Here is an 18,110-nt window from a genome sequence, read left to right as displayed (position 1 = left end):
TCATTCATTCGTTCAAGCGACGATAGGTAGTTGACATCGTAGAGTAGGTACTTATTATGTATAGAAATTAAAATATATAACATATTATAAATATATACTATACACATACATATGTATCGATATATTATATAGTATTATCTATTTTATATTATAGAGTTTGTGTAGATGAGTAAGACTTACAAAACTATAATTAGTATTACACAATGAACGTATTTTGGCATACATTTTAAGTCTTGATTGCCTTTTTACATATCATAATATAATATACCTAATCAAACTATGATTCATATAAAGGACCATTTTCCAAGTAATATATATAAAATAAAGAGTGATTTCTTGATCACATCAGTGTTTTTATGCTTTAAAATGACTTCAGGTGCCTCATACGCAACAAGTAAACATTAAATATCGTCATTTGTTTGTATGCCATGGAAATCATAATGAATATTGAGCGGGTGTAATAACAAACCATTTTGAATAAGAAACAAAACCATGACGCAAAGATGTAAAAAAATACCTACACACTAAAAAAACAACCTCAGTGGCGTTAAATTATGCAAATGCTTACCCACCAATAGTTTTGCGTCGTTCGTAATTTGTGCAAATTTATAACTCTAAGTGATTATTTTTATGCAGAAGCATATATTTTAGAACAAAACTTCCCCGTCTAAAATCAATTCGAGATCATGCACAAAGTGGCTTAACATACAATTTGATAATTGGCTCTTGCGTATAGCTATAAATGCATGTGCTGGAGAGGTACAAATGCCATTAGTACATGTTCTTGTAACTCGTACATACCGTGCTATTTTTTACAGTTGTGTTACAGTTTATTAATTATACAAAAAGGCTATAAATATAAAAATCAAACAGGTAAAAATTAATTTTACTTATAAAAACTGCCTAATACAGTTGTACCTACATCTAATAACTTATTCTTTTGCATATTCTGGCCACCGCGAAGTCCAATACTTTAATTTTGTGTCTATGTTGCTTTTATTTTATATTTCTATTTAATATATTTTTTTCTAGTTAAATAAATGTATTAAATATAAATTTACTTTTCATTACAATTTCTCTATTTTAAACTCGAAAAATAGTTTTGAAAATACCATTAAGCGTTATGATTATGAACGTGTTAAGGGTTATTCGAGAGTGAGAAGATTTAAAAGTTCTAAATATCTGAAGTTTCATTGATTTCACCGAATTATAATATGTATAAATAAATGTAAGTAATTTTATATTTGAAGTATGTAAAATATGTATGTAGTACGAAATGACGTATGCATACCCCCCTAACATAATATTATAGGAGCGGCAAATCGCTATAAAGTCATACAAATTAAAAACATGGCTTTACTTTTTATGGAATTTAATACTTTTAATTTGTATTGTACACTTAATGTTTGTTAAAAACTGTACTTAAATTAAATGTAAAAGTAAAGGAATTTTTTCCACTGATTTTATGACTGGTTTAGGAGAGATCATATTATATTCTATTTAGTTTGTTTTTAAAATGTTGAAATGTATAAGAAAATAATAAACTTCTGAGTTCATCTACAAAAGTACATTTGAATAAATATGTTATAATGCAAAAGTTTCAATAGATTCAAATAAACAACGGTTTTAAGTATGGAAACTAATTTTTGAAACTTGAGTATAGAAAATATATGTAATACTTATATATAATTTTAGAAAAATGTATAATTTAGCATATTTACGAATCTAGGTAGGTTTTAGTTTAGACAAATTATATTTATCTTAAATATTTTTCTCTTAAAATAAATGTGTACATAATAGATTTTGTCTTATAGTAGCCGAGTTGGCTACCGGCGGATAACCGTTAAAAGAGATGGTTAAATTAAAAGTTTAATAACAGTCTTGACCTAATGAAACGTTTTAGTAAGAGATGCATATTTTAAAGCGTATGAGCAATTATTACAAGAGGGTGATGGAATATTGAATTTGCGAAGGAAATTCTTCGTAAGGTTCAACACAACATTCAATTTAACCAGTCTACGTTGTCGAAGTCCGTTTTATTGTTGAGCAATTGTGTATTTAAATTAGCCATTTCCTAATGCATGAATCTATTCAAAATCCAATTCTCGTCTTCGAACCATTTTATTTTCATCAACTCTATAATTTTTTTTTTATTGACCTAAAAGGCTCCCTCTTCTTTGTGAGAAGAATGATATCTGGCATATCTGACTGTGCATATTTTAATCTATTTTAATTCGCTTGCTTAATTCGACTGTAAGTCGCTTAAGTCGAGAATCACTATCGAGTAGTCTATTCTAACCGTACCTAGTTACTGTACCTACACGTTTTGTTTTCAGAGAACTTGAACAAAAACATTATTTTCACTGGAAATCCTCTGAGCTCATGCAAACTTACTCCTAAACGCCACGACTAAATAAGTCGTCTGCTTACGTTGAATATTAACCATGCGAACACTAATCCTAACGGCCTGGCTAGCCTTAGCATTGGGGACAACATTAACGTTGAGCCATCAAAGTAAGTTTGATATATTGTAAAAGATAATATTATTAATTAAGGCTCGTGGTGTTTATAATGTAGTTATTAGCATAGTTTATTTATTTATATAAGTAATGTGTGTCATTAAGTTTAAAACATAATCATTTTGGTGTAAATTTTATATTAATTTCTGAAATTATTTACAATGCAATTAAAGGATTATTTATTTATTGTGGACTATTAAAAGCAAAATCAAAGCATTTTTAATATTGCAAACTAATAATATTTTTTTTAGCATCTATTTTGTAAGACTTTATTTTATAAAAAAAAAATATTTTTTACTAGTCTGCTGTTCTTGTATTCTTACGCAGAGGAAATTGATGTCGAATCGCTAATGTTTTTTTTACCAATGTTAATAAATATAACAATATTTTTTGGAGTATGGAAATATACTTGATAATTAAAATTCTAATAATTGTACGTTGTTATAGATTTTTCTGTGGTTTTATGGTCGATGATAATAGCTGTTTTTAATTTTTTTTTTTAATTTTCCAGTTCCGGTTAAAAATGGAGTTAAATGTTCTACGGCTTGTACAGGAGGTATGTTTTGTAACGGAATGTATGTATCAGAACAATTATATGATTTCAAAAACATTTTATTATGGTGATTTAGGGCCTACTTCAAGCACATCTCCGCAATTTGAACCATATACCGCTTATGTCTACGACTTTGGTGGTAAAACGACAATCGTTGCCCCAACTAGTAGCAAAGAAGGAACATCGAAGATTCTGATCAAAGGAAAAGTTCAAATCGTCAGCTTGCCGAACTGCGGGGCACTGCTTTCTTTGCATAGCATCGAAGTTAAAGAAGGAACTAAGGTTAATAATTGCTTGCGCTTGTTTTTATAAAATGCTTGAAAATAAATTTATGCGATTCTGTCGGTTGTAGGTGTACAGTGATACGAATTTGGAAGGATCTCCGGTGTTATTTTCCTATAACAACGGAGTGGTCGGCTCGGAAATTTGTGCTTCAGACGATGAAGCGGTGGCTTCTCTAAACATTAAACGAGGAATAATCTCTTCTCTTCAGGTGTCAACAATGCAAAACTCCGATTCGTCAACGACTATGGAGGTACGGTGTATTGCAGCCACTGGGCATGCATTTGAATTCGTCTGTTCTAACCTAATATTGTTTGCTTAAACGTAGACTGACATCCTCGGGACTTGCGGCACTAGTTACACGATGTCTTCGAAATCTGGAAAACTGGCGGTATTGAAGAAGAAAGATTTCACCAAGTGCACCGAACACGAATTCGTTACGCTTTCTGTTCTGTCGAATGTCCGGTCGAATCAAGTGAGAATTTTTCATCGAAAAATCTAAACCCGTTATTGCATTAAGCTCATTAATTGTTTTGACGGTTTCCGCGAATAGAATTTTCTTCAGAGTTCCCCGTTCTCCAAAGCCGAACTCAAGTCGGAAATCATAATCGATGACCAAACCATCATTACGGTCGCCATCGATGAGATCTATCACTACCAACCACTGAGCTACTCGGATTCGGTCACAACAGTCACGGTCAACACTAGAATGGTGTTTAAAAAGAAATTCCCGGATACCGCGCAGTCCCAAGGTGAGATCCGCACGTCAAAATACAATACATTTGTTTGTATCATTTTAATGATTTTTCAATCGTAATATTTTTAGTAAATCATAATTTGCCAACCATTCCTCGATCAATAATTTTCGAAAAACCTACTCCTAATGCGGGAGCAACCGACGCCGAATCCTTGGTCACAGCCACTAGGATGGCCACGGCTAATATTGAACCAGTGGTCAGCATGGGCGGATCTAAATCGTTTTATGACTTAATAACGCTGTTAAAGGCAGCAGATAAGAACGATATACTCTTAGCGTTTTCCCACATCAAGAGTGGGGCCGGAATCGATAACGCGGAAGTAGCCAAGTATGTGCGAACAAGCACTCAAACCTATAGAAAAAATAAATAATTATGACATGTACAATTTTATTTATAGATCCATTTTTGTCGACGCTTTGATACGTGCCAACAGCGGTAATTGTATCGCAGCCGTAGCTACTTTGGTGAAAAACAAAGAAATTAGCAACCTATTAGCAGCGGCTTGGTTCATGAACCTGGCTAATTCCAAAAGCCCTTCGCTGGACTCTCTGGTCGCTGCTTCGGTAACTAAACCTTAATCATTTTTAGTGTTTAACGTTAGTACTAACTTTTCAAGTTTTTTTTATGATAATGTTTACAAAATCGTGTCGTAGGATTTACTTGACGAACACGTGCCGAAAGAGGCTTATTTAGGAATTGGATTTATGATTGGCAATTACTTGGCAGATAAACCAACGGATTACAAAAAACCCGAAATAGATAAAGCTCTGGAGAACCTGGCCGCTCCTTTGAAGCATCTGTACGGAGGTGCAGACGAGGATATGGTGATTGCTAGTTTGAAAGGTATCGGGAACGTAAATTACTTGAACGACGATTTGGCTGAATTCATAGCTCAAGTCATAATGAATGACCATATTCAACCCAGGATCCGGGTGGCACTGTTAGACATGGTCAAGAAGTACGCTCAAAATCCCAAGGTACTGGCCAAAGTGGCTCTATATTATATTATTATCGTCTAAGGAAACCGTTAACTTATTATAATAACTTTCGGTATACCTGCAACCACATTTCATTCATGCTTTTAGATTCAAGAAGCGTGCAATATTGTGTTCGCGGATAAGTCAGAGGACTCTGAAATAAGAATTAAATCATTTTTGGTATATGCCATGTATCCGACGTCGGAAAAGGCTTCAATCATAAAGCACGTGCTCATCAGTAAAGTCACTAGCAATCAAAGTAGGTGAATTATGTTAAAGATAGATTTTACGTGAACAATGTTTAAACATAATCTCTAATAATTATACTTGTTGTCTTCAAAGTTCTAATAGGTTAGACGGGTATATGATCAATGGTGCTTATAATTGTATGCTTTATTTGTTTTGCAGTAACTACTCTATTAGCATTTTGCTACCAATGTACACATATATACGTTAGTTGATTAATCATAATTATAAATATAGTGAATTGTAGTAAAAGTCCGTTTACAATTTTTCACATTCATTCATTAAAAATACAAAAATAAACCCTACAGTCAATAGCTTTTTAATTGTAATGAATCTAAAAATATGATAATGAATTTTATGATGTACCAACTATTAAAGAACAAAAAAAGGGTCATTCATATTACTATAATAATTATCGAAAACGCGATTTTTTATAGTTCGAGCATATCTATACAGCTATTTGAATAACCTCCAGTCTACTAAGGATATCAATAAGTTGGATCAGAAATCTTTATACGAAGGAATCATCTATGGATTGAAGAAAAACGAATTGAACAATCCCCTACGTTATTCGAAAAATTTCGATTTTTCTCACGAATCTCTTTTATTAAAAAGTGGATTCGTGGCCGGTGGTGATGTCATATACTCATACAAGTACTGCACACGCTTGAAAACTCTCTGAACACCGTGTATTTCAATAGCTATTTTTGTTCAATTTCAGAGAATTTGTCCCTCGCTCTACTTCGATTACACTGAAAACCACTCTGTTTGGACGCAATTATGATCTATTTGAGGTAAATTGATATCAACGAGAGTTAAAAAAATTATAAATAAAAACTTACTATAATTTGTCTTATATGTAGGTAGACTACCGAGCCGAAAACACAGAACAAATTCTAGAATCGTTATTTGGACCCAGAGGGTATATAACCAAGAACAAGGCGTATTTGTTTAATGATGCGGCAAGTTTTACTCGGAATGCTATAGACTATGCTAAATATAGAGCAGCTAATAGAGATTTCGAATCAAAGGTAGTAATAAAATTAAATATTAACGTCATGATTTGTGTTAATTATCCATAATTTCAGTGTATTGTACTAATTCTAAGAAATAATTATTAAAAGTAATGAATATTTTTGTAAGAAAAACGTAAACGGTTCCAAAAATGTAAGTTAACTTGTTATTCTTTATTTCTACAGAGCACTGACATACCAACTGAAATAAATGAAAGTAGAGTCAATATAGATTTGGCATTGAAAATAATGGGAAATGATGCTGGTTGGTTTGCGTTCCATGCACAGGATAGTCAAGTCACCTATCAGGATGTAATTGACGCCTTATACCAAACATTTGACGATTCTGTTGATTCAGTAAAAGACGCAGCACACATTAAAGATGTAAGTTAACTGATCTTATAAAACAAATTATTTTTATTAGTTTATAATTATATTTGGTTATTAATAATACAATTTGTTTTATACAACAAATGTTATTTTTTTTAGTTAAATATTAGAAAATTTATTCCATTGATAGACAACAGAAGGTCATATGCTACAATGACTGGATTTTCAATTAATTTAGAAATTCAAGCGAGTTCGGCAATCAAACTGAGTATGAATAAAGAGTTTGATATAGAAAACTACCTAAGTAATCCACAGAATGCGAATCTTGCTTTTAAATTTATGCCAAGGTAAGCATTATTTTCTTATTACAGTCTTTAAAAGAACTACATATGCTGTTGATATACTAATTTTATAGGTAAATTAATCCATTAAAACTTATTTTAATTCAATACAATATTGATATAGTTTCGGTTTTCGTTTAGTTTAAACACATTTTTCTTATATCTATTATTTATATTATTTATATCTACTATATCTATCAATTTACACAAATATATGATAATTGATGTTTGTCGATCACAGTTATTCTAATTTGAATTGTAGAAAGTGACAATCTTAATACTTTATAAAAACTCTAGTGCATTTATACTAGTGATTGGAATCAGAAAATCCGGATTAAAAAACAAATGCTATTTTAGCCACTTGAAAATCGTATAAATGTTAAATACAATTACAATATAAAGCTGTGTATGTTTTAATGAATTATTTTTGACGTTAAAAACATCAAGATTTGCAATCAACATTATATTCACGATTTGGCCATATGCGAAAATATGTCTATTGTACATTATTCTCATTAGACTGTACTCTTTAAACTAAAAAAAATGGTTTTTCTATTTTTAGTGGATCAGTGGACTTATTATCAAAGTTAACTGTTGATGGTTACATCGTTGAGGTTGGTAATAAAATTATGGCATCAGCGCATACTTCTACCGGATCCAGTTTTTATGTTAAATCGGTCAAAGGACGTGGCTTTGAAATGAGTATCGGTCTTCCTTTAAAAGAGATGGACTTACTATCAGTCAATTCAGAAGCCTTTGCTATACTACAGGAACAAAATAGCTTACCCAAGAATACACTTATTACAACCGATACTGAGCGGTAGTATAAAACTTATAATTGTTTTATTTATTACTAAAAAACAACTTTTTATTTTGTCTTGCTTTTTAGAAATACCTATAGTAGAAGCATAGATGAGTTTGCAGATTTGACAGGATTATCACTAGATTTTAGTTACAGTTTTCCCCGGAACGAAAATTACAAACTATATACACCATATGACGGCCCAGCTGAAATATCAATAAAAATAAAAAAATTCGATGAAAGCATGATGAACTACGTCTTAAGAGGTTCTTATAGTGACATATGTAAGTATTATAATTCTATTGCTTTTTAATTATTTTTAAATCAACGAATAATTGTTTTTTATCGATAGCGTCGAGTAAAAAATCCATTAAACTATTTTTTACTACCCCAAAATCGGAAGTTGATCGCGATGTACTGTTAACACTTCTCTATGACATTCAGACAAACGCAATGTTTGCAGCTCAGCTCATGACTTCGTCAAAAAAAATTAGCTTAGGGGTACAGTTGACAAACAGTGACAGTCAGAAGTCGATTGAGCTAAAATATTCAGGAGATTCTCAACATACGATCACTCTAGGCGTTAAAGGTGTAAAAGACGGTGATACTAAAACGAGATACTTCCCACTTTTAAAAGCCGAATACGTCGACAGCGGGAATACGGAACCTCAAATGTATTTGCCCAACATGACTATCGAAGGAGACTTGCTCGTAGAAGAAAGTCTTAATTCCCAACGAAGAGAATTCACGTTTGAAGACATGGCCATTGTCACTCCAGTAGGTAGACGTTCAATACAAGGTTCAATAATTGTCGACGAAAATAAGTTTGGCACAGACATGCATGTGTCCACTGGTACCTATAATATATCAACACAGGCCATGATCTATGTTGATCATCCCGTTTATGAACTTAAATTCAATTTAGATGTGGTTCAAAAATCACAGTCAAGCTCTCAATTGCGAAGTTATAATCCATCCCCTCTAGTGTTCTTATCGAATTCGATAAAAAAAATAAAAATAAATTCCTTTCAATCACTGAGGTTGGACGAACCGTACGCGTTCAAGAGCAACAACTATATCGAAATAAATGACGATTCCAGCGAATTGAACGCCAATATTTTAATCAAAGACGAGCAGCTCAGCATGGATGGAAATATACAATCTACCAATTTGCTCGACTATCAAGTAGACGGTAAGAACCTGCAACCTATGATGGTTCGAGGATTTTTAACAATAGTTAATTGAGTTTTCTTTGGTTTACAGGACAGATGAAAGTAGTGCCGAGAAGCTTAAATTCAGGAATTATCCTGGAAGGGTCTTTGTCTCATGTAAATAACAATGATGCTACGGATAATGGTCGCGGTAAGATATCATTTGTTGAAAGTCCTGATAAAAGGCATGGACTTTTTGAACTCGATTCACAATGTCCAAACCTCGCTGGAGTGTTTAACATTCTCTCGGAATACAAAGTTAGTTAACAAGAATCTTATTGACAATTGTTTATGCGACTATATATAGTTTTTATACTCGTATTATATTTTATATTACAGATAACAGACGACAGTCTTAATCTTAAATCTAGAGTACATGTTCGCGACGACACAAAATTCAATGCAGAACTGGACCTTCAACTGCGGAGCATTAAAGTGGACATATCTTACAATGCACCGGGTAGTGAAACTGCGGTGTTAGTACGTGGTTTGTCTAAAACACCCAATTCTGTGGAATTTGAAACAAAAGTACGTTTCTTATTTTAGTTTGTATTAGTTTTAATTATAAAAAATGGATTACCATTATTTTTAATTTAGATAATCTGGCCCGCTCCCGAAGATATAAATTACTTTGTGTCGAACGGAGCCATAAAAATAAATGGACTCGACTGTGAAATCAGCGGTTATCTGGATTATCCACTTGCAGACCTGAGAAGAATAACATTCAACTTGCGAAGTATACCCAACGCTGGTTCTAGTACCGATGGAGAGGTTAATTTCGAGTGTATTTCTAACGACATACTAATACTTTCTGGAATGTAAGTTGATAGTGTTCTGTTGGTGTGAGCCGTGCATAAATTATTAATATGTATTAATCAATTCGATTTGTGTTACGATCAAAAGATTCAACTATAAACTTGCTAATGAAAATGGGCAAGTGCACATAAGAGGTGATGGTTTGATTACCGATTCCTTAGATAACAGTTTAGCCGCAGATTTTGGAGTAGATATTGTAAACTATATAGATAAAATGAACAATCAAGGAACAGAGGTGTGTGTGTGTGTGTGTATTATTTTTGTCGGAAGTTCGCTGAAAATAAATATTTCCTCCTATTTTAGATGTCTTACTTCTTTATTGTACCCAACAAAAATAAAAGTGACATGCGATCCTATCGACGACAATTGCGAGTTACTAAACGAGAGTTTAGCTACGAACAATTGTATCAAATAGGCAACCAAAATGAAATCATTACAATTGATTTCGAATACGATTTCGAAGGTGTGAATAAACACATATATTTTCTAAAATGTCAATTGCGTAACTTAAATTTGTAATTACAGATTTGTTGAACATGTCTTATAAGTTAACAGCGAAAATCGATACTCCTAGTATATTCCATACGCTCCTCGATGACAAACACAATAAAGCAGATTTGCTTTCAACTATGACGATCAACAAAAGCTTGTTTGAAAAACAATGTTTGGTTAAGGTTTATTCCATTGACGGTAATGATTTGGTGTATGAATTGAAACTCAGAATGGACTCGACAAAAGCAGGTTAGTTTCGTTTTGAATATAACCCATAATATGTCGGATAAATATTATTATTTTATACTTGTGTAGGTTTAAAATTGATGAGAGGCCAAAGGAGTATTGTGGCCGCTGTACAATATGATCTGAAACCTACAGATGGTGGATATACGGGTTCGATATCGGCAATACTGTGGCTAGATCGTATTAGGTTGCCAAATTCTAAGTCTAGTTTATCTATGGATGGACAATATTCGATGGAAAGAGGATTGTCCGGAAGTGGAACGTTGCGTTTTACTAGTCCGGCCATTGGTCCAAAAGTACGTGGTAGTAAAGTATTTGCGATTTTCCACATAATATTAATGCTGAACTATGAATATCTTATAGGATATGTCAATAAACACTTCTTTTGACGTTCTGAAAAACTGGGAAAAATTATTTGACATATTGTTAGACCTAAATATTTTCCCCACAGTAGAACAAAGAGTAACAGTGACTTCAAGTCTGGTGCGTACACCGGAAGACGGCGGAGTTAGATACACTGCCTTACTAACAGCCCAAAGCCCCGTAAGAATAATAAACTTAAGTTTTCTTTCTGTCTATTACAATGATTTATATCAGGCATTGTTTAACTATGTATTTAGGGAATGAAAATGGACTATGGTTTTAAAGAAAGTATATTAATTACACCTAAGAAATGGGGAAATTACATAGAAAGTTACTTCATCGACTACAATAACGAAAAAAGACCCATTCGCATAGTGTTTGAGATCACACCAGGAACTTTTAACAATGAAGTAAGTTGTACCTATTATAACAAACATTTTTAGAATATTTAACAACGTTGTAGGTATACTGACATTATTATTATTTATTTTTTTAACAGATAAACATTCTTGATATTGCTAGGCTTAGTGCAAAAACATTGTTCGACATTAAAGATGGTGTTTTACGAGCAAAGTCTACTATAAATTATAACGAACACTTGTACAAACTCGGCTTGGAATTTACCACTACTCCTGACATCACTTTAACACTGGAATGGAATGGTTTGTTCTGGAAAATTATTATTTAAAAAGTTTCTAGATGCGTTACGTTTGTAATTACTGATTGTACGTACTATTATTTCTACAAATACGAAAATTTAGATAGAGCGGGAAATCTCGAAAGACTGGTGGTAATAGCTTCCGCTACTTTAGACGATTCGGCTGTTGTTAGTGGTACTCTGTATAAGGCCAATAGCAATGAGCCAACGTCCGTGGGTTATATAAAGAAATCACTATCACAAGATAATTGGCTAGAAACTGAAAATGGATTGGACAGTCAACAAGTCGCATACATAATGGTAAGACAGGTGTCCTATACAACCGCTATAATTTTATACCTCTATATTTTCCCGTCCAACCCACATACATCAAAACATATCACTTAACTTCCATACAGCACCCTGCACCGGTGGTCCTGTATATTTATTTTTTTGTCTAACAATTTACGTTTTTTACACAATTACTTATGCCAATTTCATCTTTTTACTTTTTAGTATCAAAAAAAAAAATTACCCAACATTTAAATTTAAACAATAACTTGCAATGTTATGTGTAAAATGTTTTTTTTTGTTATATTATATTATAGAAAGCGTTGAAAACAGATTGCTTTGGGCGGGTTGTCGATATGCGCAATAACTTGAAAAGTATAGAAAAATTACTCAACAATCAGTTTGAATATCAGATGTCTGATAATAGAAATCTTGATCTCCAGTTTCAACAAGTGGACAAATATATCAATGATCAATACAGTTTGATAAATGGAGAAATAAGCGAAGACGTGTATTTAAATTCGTTGCCTACTTTATGGTAAATACTAATAGTTATTAGTATAACTAATGAAAGACAACATAGTTCGAACGCCTTGTTAATGCTTTCATTTTACAGCAAGAATTTGGCTCGTGCTTTGCTCTTCGATCTGGTTGACCTCATCAAATTCAGTAATATTATCGAAATACTAAGCGAACAACTGGAAAAACTGGAAGACTACTTACATCAAGCGTACGACGAAGCCTTTATTAGTTTAGGGAAATTAGGTCCTAAATTGAGGGACATATACAATACGAAGATTGACGAATTGAAAAATTGTATTAACGCTATAATTTCTGAAATTCATCATCTAATTGATACACCAGGCGAATCGTTGTCATCCGTAAGAGACTACGTCTACGGTAAAGCAACATGTTTGATTAAATCAATTAATAGTCAAATAATTTATTGTTGTCATTATCTATCTGTAATAGATCTTGTAAGTGATACTGAAGACAGCATTAAAACGATCCGCAATGCTTTGGAAAAATTAAAACAAATGGTGGAGGATTACATTAAACAGTTGCCATCGTATGCTGTAATCCGTGACCATATTGAATTGGTAGGAAAACGATAGCTATAGTATTTTTTGAAAAATAATAATCAACCTATTCCCATCGATTAAAAAATAAATTTTAAGACATAACAATACTCGGTGTTAAGGATTAAAACATTCATTAATTCATTCATTGAACAATTGAATCATTTAAATTGGCTTGTGTGTAACATACGAGTACATTGAAATGAAAAAGTTCCTTTTTCCGTTTTAGCTCAAATCGTATCCGTTGAAAGAGAATGTTTGGAATTGGCTACACAATTACTTGCTCCGACTCAGAGCTTCGGCTACCTCCAAAGACGTGGCCGATCTAATTACTGCAGTTGACAGTTATTTAGATAAGGTTTGTTGTGTTTGTGTATTGGTTTTAAGATATTTTTTAATTATAAAATTTAAAATCGATTTGCTTTAGATATTCCACTCGGGACTAGACAATACCGAAACAGACGTAGATATGATCAAAGACAAGAGTCATGCCGTCATGAGAGAGATAGTCAACAATTACCAAAAATACTTAACTTATGACAGAGCAATGGCTGTTACCGATATTTTAAGAAATATCGAAAACTGTATAAAAAAAACGTCGCGTTATATTGGATCGAATTCCGCTGAATTGCCAGGCATCTTGTATGTATGGTTCGACTTCACAAAATTCTTGGAATCTTACAACAATTTGATTAATCCAATTTACTTGATACCGCCGTTCTTAGGTAATAAGCTTTAGTGGGCCGAAACGCGTTCAAAGATCATTTTTAACTTTATTATTAATTAATTTTGTAATTACAGCTAAAGCTTCGATTATCGACTCTAACAACGTGGTCACCATAAACGGCGTTCCATACAGTTTCATACCGAACTCCGGTTCTTATGTACTCGCCAAAGATTTCAAAGACTTAAATTTCTCTATAGTCGGTAATTACGAAAACAGTGAACTTTTGTCGGTCACTGTGTCTATTGATAACAGCCAGACATTGGTTTTACTTGCCGGAGGACAAGTAAGTCGATATCCAACCTAATAGCTAATACCCACTATCCTGCAGTTGTATTAGTATTAGTAATCAGTTATACAATAATAATTTTTTATATCCCGTACTTAAAAATAATTATTATTACAAGTTCATCGTATGCCTCTAGATAACCGTGAACGACGAAGTCGTCGACTTCCCGTCGATGGACAATGAAGTTCGGACTTTTAAGGATTTTGACACTTTCGGCGTTAAACTGTCGGCCGGTGTAGACATTACTTGTGTCCTAGATCTGAGTGTCGTTCTGGTGTCTATCAACGGTTACTACCATAATCATGTCCGCGGTATTTTAGGTTCCATTAATCAAGAACCGACATTGGACTATACTATGACTAATGGCCAGGTAACTTACGTTTGCATGAATACAACTTTAACTCAATAAAATCTATTCTACGGGTGCACTTTTTCTAGGTTGCCAGAGACTTGGAAATGTTTGTGTCAGAGTACCAAATACAGGGCAAGGACTCTCCTGAAGCTGTCGAAACAAATTACGAAGACCAACTCCCGTGTCCAAGTCTGTTTTCCGGGTCATCCTCTTTAAGGTGTGTGTATTTAAGTTGTCAAAAATATTCATATTACTAATTCATATAATTACTAATAACTTGATGTATTCGCAGACCCGCTTTCTGGAGTGTATCGTCGATTGCGTATCGGGCGACTTGTAACCAATTGGTATCTGTCGTTGAATCTCCACAGGACAAAATGAAAATGGCTTGTTTAGTAGCCAAAGCTTATATAATGTTAGCCAGAGATAACTATCAACCAGTTTCTATACCCCAGATATGCCGTAAGTTTTTGAATCACCTTTTATTTCCTAAAATTTAAAATAACCGTATTTTTTGCTAATTGAGATGCGGGAATTAATACTGTATTTATGTTATAGAGACAAGTAAACTCAACAAAAGGACATTGGATTCCAATAATCAGATCGAAATAGATGGACCTTTCAACAGCGTGGACGTCATTGTCTTGTTCGAAAAGGTTATAGAAAATCAAGAAATATTTTTACAATTTTTGATCCCCTTAATACAACGTCTTAAGCAAGATTTCAAAAGCAAAGGAATTACGTAAGTGTGATATCGATGTATAATTATCATTTAAGGTATGACTAATAGTGCAATTATTATAATTAAGCTGATATAATTTTCAAACAAAAATAATCTATGATAAACTAAAACGCTATTTCAAATGTTTACTGATTGCTTGAATGTTTTTAATTACAAAGTTATTTGCGCTAAAGAAAAATCATACATAATTTAAATTAAAAAAAAGTCAAGGACAAGGAGCTTAACAATATTATTATATTTAAATTTAGAAATACCATGTAGTATTGGTAAAAGTGTGGTTAATTTAATTACAGGGACATGAGATTTGTGGGCATTGGATTTTCTGACTACCTTTTAAATCCTGATATGACAGTTTATATGTCAGGCGACGAATACAACAGAGACTTCAGTTATGTGACATTCGATTGGTCTGATTGTTTGTACAATCAACAACTAGATAAAGACAAACAAGAAATAACCCGTGAAATTGTGCACTTTATTCAAAACGCCTTAGGTAAAATATAATGCTTAATAAATAAAAATAGTAGAACACATGCTATTTTTCATGTTATATAATGAATCCAGAAGAAGTGGTATAAAAATTAAATAATAATATTAAAAAAAAAGAAACAGAATAATTTGTTCTTTACAATTCAAAAGGAATACGACTTGCTAGTTGTTTTTTGAGGTTTGGGGGAAAATATTTTAAGTATAATATTTGGTTGTTGTTCTGAAAATAATCCATGTGTGTTTATTATATTTATAATAATTATAAAATATTATTAGAGTATGCTTAAAGTATATTATTACTGTGTGGCTAAGTAATAATGTAACTCGTGTCACTTGCATTTCTATAGGTTTATAAACCGCATCAATGCTTGTAGTATTAAACGAAAATAAAACTCATAATTGCATTTTAAATATGGATTATTTGCCTAGTTTTAATGGAATAAACATTCTTATGTATTATACAAATCTTATTATTTATATTACATATTTTAGGCCGAAACTCAATGGAAAATGCATTTAAGTATGCGGTAAACTATCCAATTCGCCCTACTGCTAATAAAATTATTTTAGCTGCTATGCAATCTCTTCACTTCAATAACGTTTTGAATACTTTGGACGTATGTTGCACAAACATTTTTAGTTTATAAGCAAGTTTTTTATTATTATTAACATGTTTGCCTATAGCTATCATTGTATTCGACCAAATTGATGACGTTGGATTTAGTAGAACAGGGTACCAAAGCTTATTGGATTGGACCAATGTACATACAAGATGCTAACAACGAAGGCATATTTGGTGAGCATAAGGGTGAATATTAATGTAATAAAAGATAACAAAGACATATTAGTTGTGTTAATTATTCGAATACACCGCTTGTTCGTCGTTAAACCAAGTTATATTTTATACTGTTAAATATACTATTTTATTTTATTTCTGTATTGTCATTTAATTTTGTCCTAACAAAATTGTTTTTGTCTTAGGATTAAGCGGCGATACAGTTTACAGCACGAGTGTCCCGACAGGCCAGCAAACGAAAACCCCCATTTCTTACAAAAAATCTTTGGAAACAGGAGTTGCGTCAACGGTCAGTATTATTCAAATTTTTAACAGACAATGACAGAATAGATTTATTTTTGTCAGGTTTGGACTACATTAGCGTTTATGTTATCCCCAAACAAAACTTGTTTGATATGTCATATGGGCATTATTTTTGAGAATTAAACTGAGATGGTATTTTTATTATGATTTTGTTTTTTTTAGACGGGAGGAGCCATGTTTGATTCAGAAGCATTCCGTAACGCTTCAGCAGAAAAAAGAGACATAATTATGCGTTCCCTATCGAAAGTCATAGTAGATAAGGCATCGATAGATTCTAAAACACGAAAAACCTGCACCAACGCCTTGTACAACGGAATGACATCATATCCAAAATGCACTGTCCTTAACTAAAGTATCGCTAAATTTGACTAGATTTCTATAAAGGTGCGTCAAACTGTATTATTACCAACATTTTAGCATCACATAGAGGGATATCAAGCGGGAGCTTCTCCAGACTATTTTTTTTATAATATTCAAATTATCCTAAAAAAGAGCCAGTATTAATGTAAATTTAGCTGCGATACGATTTTTTTTTTTGTGGCTTTTAAATATTTGCGAGGATGAGGATATTTAGTTTCCCTGATCTCCATCAAGGGCTGTACTGTAAAATTAGTCTAATATCCTGTCTAGGTCTGAAGAAAATTATAGAACATATAATGATATGTTCTTTTAATTTTCAATTTTAGATTTCTTTTGGGGTCCTCACGACTGGATATTTTAAATAGTAATTTATACTTCAACTTTCTCCGGTTTTATAGGTATATTTTATTAGCTACGTATCAGTCCAAGGACATAGGTATGCGTAGTTTGATGGGTAATGTTGAGACACTTTCAAGCTCTCATAGAAGTTTGGGGGAGCTCTAATTAAAATAATTGATGGCTGATATTTTATTGGAGGCTGGTGGAGTTTTAAAGGATCTGACCTTTCCAAGTCCCATTAGCTATTCCTATATTCAAAGCACAATATGCATATTTAGCATATTTTCATATTAATCACACAGACGATACCAGGGGATACCTCATCTAAATTATTGGTTGGTTCTAGTGATCCGTTTTAAAATAATCATAATGGTTTTGGTTTTTACAGGTACCACTGTGAACTTTGAAAATCAACTAATACCACTTAAAAAAGTACATATACTATTAGTGTTGAAATGGCCACACTATAAACTATAGAAATTATTGTTTAAAGCTTAATAATAAAATAATGCATTGAAACGCAGTACAAATGTTTTTTGTTATTTCATAATCACTTATTTTAATTAGTTATCCATAATAATACAATATTTTGTACTGGGCCAAACACAAATCATTTTATTTTTAGATGGTGTATTCTCGACGTTTATGGGAAACTTCTACCAATTAAAAGTTAACCATTATTATAAATCGAATCATCGATACCAAACTCATTATAACAATTGACCGCATGTCCAACTTCAAGACTACAATCTTGCACTAT

The 18,110-nt window shown here is 32.5% G+C and overlaps 1 protein-coding gene across 2 annotated transcripts; it reads left to right on the top strand.

Moving 5' to 3' along the window:
- The first annotated feature begins 776 nt into the window (after positions 1–776).
- LOC126833420 (apolipophorins) lies at positions 777–17,890 on the top strand. 2 transcript variants are annotated; one of them, XM_050564751.1, is made up of 46 exons: positions 777–873; positions 2,337–2,514; positions 3,031–3,075; positions 3,149–3,354; positions 3,425–3,607; positions 3,683–3,829; positions 3,908–4,106; positions 4,181–4,439; positions 4,510–4,675; positions 4,766–5,089; positions 5,198–5,348; positions 5,773–5,989; positions 6,057–6,129; positions 6,199–6,366; positions 6,535–6,732; positions 6,838–7,025; positions 7,582–7,839; positions 7,909–8,105; positions 8,174–9,013; positions 9,085–9,290; positions 9,372–9,560; positions 9,630–9,850; positions 9,936–10,083; positions 10,152–10,311; positions 10,374–10,589; positions 10,656–10,882; positions 10,950–11,129; positions 11,207–11,359; positions 11,449–11,611; positions 11,711–11,907; positions 12,195–12,415; positions 12,494–12,777; positions 12,850–12,977; positions 13,186–13,314; positions 13,384–13,681; positions 13,758–13,966; positions 14,106–14,339; positions 14,408–14,538; positions 14,614–14,783; positions 14,880–15,063; positions 15,357–15,556; positions 16,045–16,169; positions 16,237–16,348; positions 16,534–16,637; positions 16,814–17,035; positions 17,739–17,890. In XM_050564751.1, exons 2-45 carry the CDS (start codon positions 2,445–2,447, stop codon positions 17,000–17,002), a joined length of 8,667 nt encoding a protein of 2,888 aa, XP_050420708.1. In that variant the 5' UTR covers positions 777–873; positions 2,337–2,444; the 3' UTR covers positions 17,003–17,035; positions 17,739–17,890. The 2 variants fall into 2 exon arrangements, with proteins under 2 accessions (XP_050420708.1, XP_050420709.1); XM_050564752.1 differs by lacking the exon at positions 777–873 and adding an exon at positions 1,141–1,228.
- Positions 17,891–18,110: the final 220 nt, after the last annotated feature.

This window comes from Adelges cooleyi, unplaced genomic scaffold (genome assembly GCF_023614345.1).
Source record: "Adelges cooleyi isolate 19-005CV unplaced genomic scaffold, UGA_ACOO_1.1 ACOO_flye_CR_arks_rails_tigmint_CR_PRNA_2, whole genome shotgun sequence".
NCBI lineage: Eukaryota > Metazoa > Arthropoda > Insecta > Hemiptera > Adelgidae > Adelges > Adelges cooleyi.
Note: the sequence above shows the minus strand (reverse complement) of the source record. Positions and strands in the feature narration are given on the sequence as shown.

What these genes read in the sequence shown, in the direction of transcription:
- LOC126833420 (XM_050564751.1), top strand. Translation starts at nt 2,445, where the DNA reads ATGCGAACACTAATCCTAACGGCCTGGCTAGCCTTAGCATTGGGGACA. An exon ending in TTGACAGTTATTTAGATAAG is followed by an intron (nt 13,315 to 13,383) that starts GTTTGTTGTGTT and finishes GATTTGCTTTAG; the next exon opens with ATATTCCACTCGGGACTAGA. An exon ending in ATACTATGACTAATGGCCAG is followed by an intron (nt 14,340 to 14,407) that starts GTAACTTACGTT and finishes CACTTTTTCTAG; the next exon opens with GTTGCCAGAGACTTGGAAAT.